General features: G+C 54.2%; 1 protein-coding gene across 1 annotated transcript in view; it reads right to left on the bottom strand.

The window, feature by feature from the left end:
* Window positions 1–2,389: 2,389 nt before the first annotated feature.
* LOC310824659 (signal-induced proliferation-associated 1-like protein 2) overlaps window positions 2,390–10,061 on the bottom strand; it is a gene marked incomplete at its 3' end in the record, with an annotated part of 17,542 nt that continues 9,870 nt past the window's right edge. The window contains exons 8-11 of the mRNA XM_083697913.1: window positions 9,378–9,535; window positions 8,470–9,052; window positions 5,231–5,505; window positions 2,390–2,692 (exon numbers count right to left, since the gene is read on the bottom strand). Coding sequence (XP_083554039.1) covers window positions 2,390–2,692; window positions 5,231–5,505; window positions 8,470–9,052; window positions 9,378–9,535 — 1,319 coding nt within the window. The remainder of the gene's footprint in view (window positions 2,693–5,230; window positions 5,506–8,469; window positions 9,053–9,377; window positions 9,536–10,061) is intronic.

The following is a 10,061-nucleotide window of genomic DNA, read 5'->3' as shown; positions in this document are numbered from 1 at the left end:
AATAATACACATAATAATAATACACATAATAATAATAATACACATAATAATAATACACATAATAATAATTCAAAGCTTACACCCCCCCCCCCCCCCAAAGCTTATCTACCCCCCCCCCCCCAAAGCTTACACCCCCCCCCCCCCCCCCCCCCAAAGCTTACACCCCCCCCCCCCCAAAGCTTATCTACCCCCCCCCCCCCCCCCCGCAAAAAAAAAAAAGTGTGTTGGTCATTTTCAAGCACCGTCATAAAGACTCTTAACCCACGTTTACAGTTCCTGCCTTTAATAGTGGGGTAATTCCCAGTAACTCCCAGTAATTCCCACAGTCCTAATAACCAGCAGGTGTTGCCCCTCCCTATAGACTGACTGAGGGAGAAGGAGCTGCTGGTGGACCAGGGGAGGCTGGTGGAGGTAGAAATCGGAGGACGGGCTGGTTGTAATGAGTGGGTTGGACCCATCACCTGGCTGCTTTAATCAACACCTTCGACAGCAGGCGACAGCCCTCCCCAGCCCTCCCCAGCGTCCCCCTGTGCTGTGTGAATAAAGTTGTGTTAATTAGAGGCGTTTGCCAAACCAGGATGTTGTTGTCGCTTTCTGTGGTTGTCTGTCAGGTTTGGAGGGCGGAGACCTGGCTACCATGGTTACGGCAGTATGACATCAGGTTCTTGACTGATATTTATTTAATGAAGTAAATGACTTTACTTTCACCATTTGGTGAGGATGGGGGGGGGGGCTCACTGTTTACTGACAGAAGTGAGGGGTGGTGTTGGGGGGCTTCAAGGACCATTTGGTCCTTGAAGACCTACAGGCAACTGTGTGTGTGTGTGTGTGTCTGTGTGTGTGGTGTCTGTGTGTGTGTGGTGTCTTTGTGTGTGTGTGTGTGTGTGTGTGTGTCATTTGGTCTCTATTCTGCCACCATGGGGAAAAATGACAGCAAACAGGCTGCTCTTGTAGAAAGGTCAAACTCCTCCAAACACACATGCTCTCATGCGCACACACACACACACACTCACATGCTCAAATGCACATGTGCACACGCATGCACACAGACACACAAACAAACTCCCACACACACATTCCCAAACATTCCCCTCCCACACACATACCGCACACACGCACGCACACATGCACGCACACACACACACGGACATCTCTCTGTGACACACCCTCACACAGCTGACAATGTAATGCTATACTACCAGAGCCAAGGTGGCCTTGCAACTGTGGTGTGTGTGTGTGTGTCTGTGTGTGTCTGTGTGTGTGTGTGTGAGATGGAGGACAGTCCACAGCAGGGGATCATACTGGGTAGCAAAACGAGAGCCTTGACACCCAGGAGCTCAATAAAACATTCACACGCTACCAAACATTCACACGCTATCACCCCTCCCTCACCCCTCTGCCCCCCCTCTCCCTCACCCCTCTGCCCCCCCCCCTCACCCCTCTCACCCCTGCCTCACCCCTCTGCCCCCCCCTCCCTCGCCCCCCCCCCCCCCCCCCCCGCCTCACCCCTCCCTCACCCCTCTGCCCACCCCCCCGCCCCTCTCCCCCCTGCCCCCCCCCCCACCCCACCCCCACCATGTGCTAAGGAAAACAACCAGGGTTTAACATGGAGGTCACTTCTCTTACACCCCTACAGGACCTACCACAGCCCTCTCTCCACCAGGGGAGGCTGCTGGAGGTAGAAATCGGAGGACGGGCTCCTTGTCATGCATGGAACGGAACGAGGAACGGTATCAGACACGCGTTGATGGCTTAAACTGGACTCTCACTTTTTTATTGATTTAAATAAATGACTGTTTTTGGACACAAATCATTGCAGAACATCATCGGTACGCACATGGGTATGTTTTGCAGCTTGGGAAGTTGACATAATCGCTGGACTGGGACTTTAAACTAGAGGATGAACTAGAGGATGAACAGAAAAAACGACCGCAACTGTTGTCAACTGTAGTTTAGTCTGACACTGTGCCGTTCGGCCATTTTGTTTGGGTTCCCGACCCCGCCAGCTTCTGACTCAGGGCTCCAGCCGTGGTTTTGCCCCTCCTTAATTTTATGCTAATCACATTAGCGAAACCTTGACCTAATTATCCCTATATGCTAATGCTAATGTGGGCGAGGCACCACCAGGCAGATAGAGGATAGAGGCGCCATTGTGCCCCTCAGGGGAATCACACAGTGACTCACTAACACATTTACAACACAGAATTAATGAGCACCTTGCTGTACACAAAATGGATGCAATGGATTCTATTGAAGGCAACACTTAGCACGTTCGCTAATGACAGCGGACAGCCAGGCTGTGGCCCTCCGGAGAGGCTCCCTTTGTGGTGTCCTCGTCCCCCCGGCCTGAAACAGCCGGATCTCGGAGTGGGAAGAGGAAGTGACGTACCTGTTGGGGTCCTGGAGCTTCCTGTCGAAGGAGGTGGAGCGTGAAATGGCCCCCCCCTGGGCGTAGAACAGCTGTGGGCCCTGACCCCCGGGGCCGGGGACGGGGCCTGGGCTGGGGGCCTGGGTGGGGGAGGCCCGGGACTGGGGGGGGGCCCCTGGGGAGGTAGACACACGGTGCCAGCCAGCAGCAGTGGTGGAGGTGGGGGTGGTGGTGGAGGTCATCCTGAAGGGGGGGGCTCCCCCCCCGGCCTCGCCCTCCAGCTTGTACTCCACCAGAGGGACCCGGTACAGCTCAGAGCAGCTCCTGGGAGGGGGAGGAGGGGGGGTAGAGGGGGGGGGCACATTGGTGAATATAATACAATACACTGACATGTGCTCAATGTATCACAGTGGCATTAGGTCGAAAATAAATAAAAGTTGAGAATTGGTCAGTCGCAAACAATGTCTTAGCTGAATATCCCTCTGTCTTTGCAGAGGCATTTTTAGGGTTGATGGCATCTGTGAGGTTGATGTGAGCGGATCCTAATATGCAGCTATTAAACTATCAAGTCCTTACCAGGGCTCTGAAGGGAGGTTTGGCAGATGACACAGATTTTTAAGTGTCTGGCACTTTGAGGTGATTCTCACTGTCAGTCTGAGTTCCTTCTGGGTTTTTCACTTCCTGCCACTGAACATGTCAGACGTTTTTTTTACTCTCTCTCCCTCCCCCTCTCTCCCCCTCTCTCTCCTGTTCTACCTGTTCACGCCTGGTTTAGCACCTGAATACATTAACCCAGTTGTTCTTGGAAGAGGCTAAAAGAGACTAAATGTAGTCCCTGACCAGCTTCATCACTGTGACTGCTACTCTACTGCTGTTCAAAGCACGTCCGAGTGTCTGAGACCAGGCAGCCATTTAACTCCCACCCTGCAAATCCACTTAGTTTGTCAGCTAATATGTTTGTCAGCCAGAATGAATCAACCATCAACCTAGCAGTGAACCAGCCAGGCAGCCAGCCAGCCATTCAGTCAACCAGCCAGCCAACCAGTCAGTCAGCCAACAAGCCAGTGAGCCAGCCAGCCAGTGAGCCAGCCAGCCAGCAGGAGGACGTTGGATGTGTACCCTGACGTGTTTGTTTGGGAGCAGCGTTGGCTGCCAGCCAGAGGCCGGGCTGCAGCCATAACATGGATTAACGTAATGAGTGTGTCAGGTCATACAGGAGCTATGGAGCTAATGAGCTCTGAGCTAGCTGGGAGATGCAGTCCTAACTCCCAGCCCGGTCCCAGACACAGTCCCAGCCCAGTCCCAGCCCCCAGCCCAGTCCCAGCCCCCAGCCCAGTCCCCAGCCCAGTCCCAGACACAGTCCCAGCCCCCAGCCTCAGCCAAAGCTCCTGCTCCTGGAATGAGGAATTTGATACCATTCCTCATTCCGTCCCATGCATCTCAATGAGCCCGTCCTCCGATTTCTACCTCCAGCAGCCTCCCCTGATGCTGCTCTAAGCTTGGGAAGCCAACAGAAGAGCATCAGAGCACTGCTGTTGGGCAGAACCAGGCCTGAAGCAGAACCAGAACCAGGCCTGAAGCAGAACCAGGTCTGTATTTGACCTACAAATCTCCATATCCAATTCCCCTACTGCCAATTCACATACTGAAACTTTTTAAGGTTATTTTTTGGAGTGGGGCAGTCCAGCTCTCGTATTTTTCAGTTCTTACGAGACAGAGACAGTAGAGAAAGATAGGGAAGTAAGGAGGAGCAGGGAATGTCAGCAGGGCCAGGGCTGTGTAGACCACTGGGCCGCCCCAGGACACCTGAACCTGCCTTCTAAACGTTGAAGTGATATTCAGTCCACCGCGGCCGGCGCCTGCGTCAGGAGACCAACCACCACAGTTAATCACCAGCAGGCAGACGGACGCAGAGTGACTCAGCTGTCTGGATCTGCTCTGCCTGGCATCTGTTCACCTTGTCTGGTTCCATCAGGGGAGGCTGGTGGAGGCTGAAATCGAAGGACGGGCTCATTGTAAAGGAACGGAATTAACACAACGTGTTTGTCCTCCGATTTCTGCCTCCGCCAGCCTCCCCTGCTGTGGATGTATGAAGGTCTAACGTTGTGTTTGACACCGTTCCTCATTCCGGCCCACGCATTACAATGAGCCCGTCCTCCGATTTCTACCTCCACCAGCCTCCCCCTGGTAGGAATACTTAATAATAATAATAATAATAGCAGACCAAAGCCGTGCCTGTATGAGAAGAACAGTATGATAATATCATATCAGATTATAGTAAGAGGATTAGGCAGGGTCTGGGTCAGGGGGAGACCCCGGCTGACTGGTACACAGCTCCCTGCTGAGCCTGCCTGTGTGGATGTGATTGTCACTGTCTGCCCCCCCACACACACCCACACTTGTACCCACACCAGTCCCCCCCCCCCCCCCCCCCCCCTCTGCTGGGCATGCCGGGGGGATGTGATTGTGTCACACACACACCCTCCATCCCCTGCTGTGACGATCTCTCCTCTGACTTCCCTGACTGATCTGATCTGATTTGGGAAGAGGCCTCTGTCTTGTGTTAAAGGCCAGGAAGTCAAACCAAGGCAGATTGATACCCAAACTAGATTAAAAACAAAAGGAATTAAATAAAAGGAAACGTTTTTCCCCCATATTCCAAAGGCTTCCAAATGATTTCAGGATTGTGGCTTTAACCAAAGGTGGCCACATTGGTAACCTTGGTAACCCCCCCCTGTACTATGACCATTTTCATAACCGTGGCGTTGTGGCAACCAAGGCGATGTGACGACCATGGTAACCGTGGCGCTGTGGCGACCACGGTAACCGCGGCGTTGTGCGGTAACCGCGGCGACCACCCACCTCCGGGGCGTCCCGTCGTCGTAGGGCTGGACGATGAGCACGCTGACCACCGGCGAGGTCCGCAGCAGGTCGATCATCTGTTCGTGGGACAGCGTCGCCACGGCGACCCGGCAGATCTCCATCAGGCGGCTGCCCGGGCGGAGCCCCGCCTGCCAGGCGAAGCCGAACGGCTCCACGTCCGCCACCACGCCCTCGAAGTTGACGTGGAAACCCAGCTGACCCAGACCGTTCCTACGCAGGGTCATCTCCACCGTCTCACACCCACGACTCACCAGCTGGAGGGGAGGAGGGAGGGGGAGAGGGGGAGAGAGAGAGAGGAGATAAAGATGACAGTTGTTATAACAGAGGACGACATAGTTGTTATAACAGGCTCATCTCCACAGTCTAACATCCCCACATCACCATGTTTGTTTTAGGGAGAGAGAGAGAAACAGTGGGAGCCATTTTGTATTTCACTAAGTGTCCAGTAACTGACCCTCTACCTCCCCCAGCCTCCCCTGCTCTCCAGTATCAGACCCTCTACCTCCCCCAGCCTCCCCTGCTCTCCAGTATCAGACCCTCTACCTCCCCCAGCCTCCCCCAGCCTCCCCTGCTCTCCAGTATCAGACCCTCTACCTCCCCCAGCCTCCCCTGCTCTCCAGTATCAGACCCTCTACCTCCCCCAGCCTCCACTGCTCTCCAGTATCAGACCCTCTACCTCCCCCAGCCTCCCCCAGCCTCCCCTGCTCTCCAGTATCAGACCCTCTACCTCCCCCAGCCTCCCTCAGCCTCCCCTGCTCTCCAGTATCAGACCCTCTACCTCCCCCAGCCTCCCTCAGCCTCCCCTGCTCTCCAGTATCAGACCCTCTACCTCCCCCAGCCTCCCTCAGCCTCCCCTGCTCTCCAGTATCAGACCCTCTACCTCCCCCAGCCTCCCCTGCTCTCCAGTATCAGACCCTCTACCTCCCCCAGCCTCCCTCAGCCTCCCCTGCTCTCCAGTATCAGACCCTCTACCTCCCCCAGCCTCCCTCAGCCTCCCCTGCTCTCCAGTATCAGACCCTCTACCTCCCCCAGCCTCCCTCAGCCTCCCCTGCTCTCCAGTATCAGACCCTCTACCGGGGCTCGGGTCCTACAGCCTTCAGAACTGCTGGCCCAGCCAACCTTTACCCAGCTTCCCCTCTGCCACGGCCCCCGCCCCCCGCCCCCCGTCCCCCCGGCCCCCCACCTAAGTCCTGCTTATCCTCACAAACATAGAACCTTAACAAGCCTCCAGCTGCTCAGGTCATTATCCCTCTCTGTTTTAGCACTTTCTAAAGACCACAACACACACACACACACACACACACAACACACACACAACACACACAACACACACAACACACACGTCAAATCCTGTACAGGTTCATGTGGGAAACATAACAAGCAGACCAGGGAGGCGCCAGGGGAGACTAGTGGAGGTAGAAATCGGAGGACGGGCTCGATGTAATGGATGGAATGGTATTAAACAAATATATGATACCATTCCTCATTCCGTTCCATGCATTACAGCTTGTTACCATTCCAGATGCTGTTCCATGCATTACAATGAGCCCGGCCTCCCATTTCTACCTCCACCAGCCTCCACATGTCCATTTAAATTTGTCCAGTAAATCCGGTTATAGGATTTGATTAAATGTCGACCTCTGAACCAGAGTCTGCAGTGGAGCAGGCCAACAACAGAGAGAGAGGGGGGGAGAGAGAGAGAGAGGGGGGGGGGGAGAGAGAGAGAGAGAGAGACAGAGAGAAGGATAAACTGGCACAAATAATCCAGCAGCCAATCACATTAGGTTACAAAATCTGCTGAGATTATGCACACCCTTGGCTAATCCCGTAACCCAGAGCGACCAGAGCTGCCTGGAGACTGGGGGGCATCTGTTCAACAATCACCAGCCTCCTGTCAGCACCAGCTGTTCCAGATGGGGGCCACTCCATTCCATAACATTCTATTCCATTCCATTCCATTCCATTCCATTCCATTCCATTCTATTCTATTCTATTCTATTCTATTCTATTCTATTCTATTCCATTCCATTCCATTCCATTCTATTCCATTCTATTCCATTCCATTCTATTCTATTCCATTCCATTCTATTCCATTCCATTCTATTCCCAGCCCTTCAGACCTTCAGCCCTTCAGAGGCAGGCTGGTTTGGGAGCAGAGAGGAGACACACAGGGGCTCTCTTCAATCAGCAACAATCACTTCAGGAACACACAGACAGACAGACAGGCAGACAGGCAGACAGACAGACAGACAACACATTGTGTTTCCAGGGTGGTGTGGGGGCGTCTGATAAGACATCTGCTCCCCAGCTGACTGGTTGGCTGTGTGGTGGGGCGGCCCCCTCCTCCCTGCTCCAGGGTGACTCACTGACTAGCTTGTTGTGTGATCAGACCTCCCCCCTCCTCCTCCTCTCCTCCCATCTCTCCCTCCCATCCCTCCCTCCCTCCAGGCTGCCTAGCCTACAGTACAGTACAGTGTTGTGTGAGTGTGTGAGTGTGAGTGTGTTGCCTGGGCCTGCTGCCCAGATCTGCTGTGCAGTCATCTGTGCTTCTGTTTCCTGACAGTAAACTTGTTAACGTAACCAGATTAGCCATGATTCATTTAGCGTCTGAGAGAGAGGGCCGGGGGCGGGGCCGGGGGCGGGGGCGGGGCCTTTGGGACCCTGGAGGGTTCGCGCGCAACGTGAGCTACCTGAGATGACCCCTGATCTCGGTTGACCCCTGGTCCCATGGCGATGGCGGGACAGTGACACCAGACACTAGAGGTGGTCAGGTGCTTCTGGAGGAGCAGGACTCGCCTGTGTGAATTGTGTCCTTTTAAAATCTCAATGTCAATAATTGTGATGTTTTTGTATTTAGTATTATTTGGGCACCCTTGAAAAAAATAGACCTTGTTCTCAACAGGAATCCCCTGAATAAATAAAGGATGAATCCTAAAAAATAAAACAATTGTCCAAACATGTTGAGCTGGGAGCTCATTGATGTGTCCTGTGTGGTTCAGTTGGAATGCTAAGGTTGTATGTTCGGTTCCTGGTGGGACCATATAAGATACACACTCCCTGTACTTTGTACACAAGAGTTTGCTAAATGCTAAATGGCACAGATACACACACCCTGGATTCCTCTGACCTCCAGCCTCTGACCTCCAGCCTCTGACCTCTCACCTCCAGCCTCTGACCTCCAGCCTCTGACCTCTCACCTCCAGCCTCTGACCTCTCACCTCCAGCCTCTGCATGATCTCCCTGGCGTCGTCCCAGGACCCCTCCTGGACGGAGAACACCACGCAGTCGCCGCGCTCGAAGAACAGCCGCACGCTCCCCGCCGCCGCGCTCCAGCCAATCACGTCGCGGCAGTAGCAGTTGAACACCACCTCCTTGGACGCCTCCTCGATCAGGACCACAAACTCATTGGACACGCCCAGCAGGCACCCCACGTCCGCCGACCGGCCGAAGTCCCTGGCGACCACGGCCCACGTGACGGCGCCGGAGCTCTGCAGGTGGGCGTTCCGGCGGGGGCGGGACTTCTCCTTCTTCTTGGCGCCCAGCGTGATGAAGCTGAACTTGGCGGAGGAGGCGGAGTCTACGGGCGTGGCGCTCACAAAGTTCTGGGCCAGGTCGCGGAGGTACTCGTGGCGCGTCCGCATCGCCATGGCGCGGAACTTGTCCGACTTGTGCGCGGCGTTCTCGCCGTTGATCATCTTGGCCAGCAGGAAGTCCCGGAACACGGCGGCGTGGGGGAACAGCACCCCCTGGGGGACAGGAGGGCCGAAGGACGGGACATCTTTGGACCGGGTCACCGCCACGCTGGAGGGGGGGGGGTTAAAAAAATAAAACACACTAAAATTAAAACATCCCTTTAAGCACTGTAGCATTTCACATCTTAATCCATCACATCAAAAACTTTTCTTTATTCTTTTTTTTATTTTTTATAATAATTGATTGCAATTTCTTTTGCTTGTGTATTATTCTCTGTCTGTCTCCTTCCTTCCTTCCTTTCCGCCCTCTCCCTCCCTCCCTCCCACCCCTGTCCTCCCCCTCCCTCCCTCCCTCCCTTCCCTCCTCCCCTCCCTCCGTCCGTCCGTCCGTCCGTCCGTCCGTCCCTCTCCCTCCCTCCCTCCCTCCAGCCCACCTGTAGCAGGTGTTGTCTGTCCCGGGGTTGTGGACCTTGACGATGATGAAGACGTGTTGGAAGTGGGATCGGATGTTCTTGGGCGTGAAGGGCAGCGCTCCGGGCTCCTGGAAGATCACCGTGACGATGTCATTCCCAATGTGCCTCTTCCTCAGCAGCTGGACGACGGAGAGAAGAGATGGAGAGAAGAAGAGAAGAAGAGAGGAGAGAAGAGAGGAAGAGAAGAGAGGAAGAGAAGAGAGGAAGAGAAGAGAGAAGGAGAGAAGAGAAGAGAGAAGGAGAGAAGAGAAGAGAGGAAGAGAAGAGAGGAAGAGAAGAGAGGAAGAGAAGAGAAGGAGAGAAGAGAAGAGAGGAAGAGAAGAGAGAAGGAGAGAAGAGAAGAGAGGAAGAGAAGAGAGGAAGAGAAGAGAGGAAGAGAAGAGAGGAAGAGAAGAGAAGAGAGGAAGAGAAGAGAGGAAGAGAAGAGAGGAAGAGAAGAGAAGGAGAGAAGAGAAGAGAGGAAGAGAAGAGAGGAAGAGAAGAGATGGAGAGAAGAGAGGGAGAGACAGAGATGGAGAGAAGAGAGGAAGAGAAGAGAGGGAGAGACAGAGATGGAGAGAAGAGAGGAAGAGAGGAAGAGAAGAGAAGGAGAGAAGAGAGGAAGAGAAGAGAGGGAGAGAAGAAAAGAGATGGAGAGAAGAGAGG

This window comes from Argentina silus, assembly GCF_951799395.1.
Source record: "Argentina silus genome assembly, contig: scaffold_334, whole genome shotgun sequence".
NCBI lineage: Eukaryota > Metazoa > Chordata > Actinopteri > Argentiniformes > Argentinidae > Argentina > Argentina silus.
The sequence above is the reverse complement of the archived record's forward strand: the minus strand, read 5'-3'. Positions and strand labels throughout refer to the sequence as shown.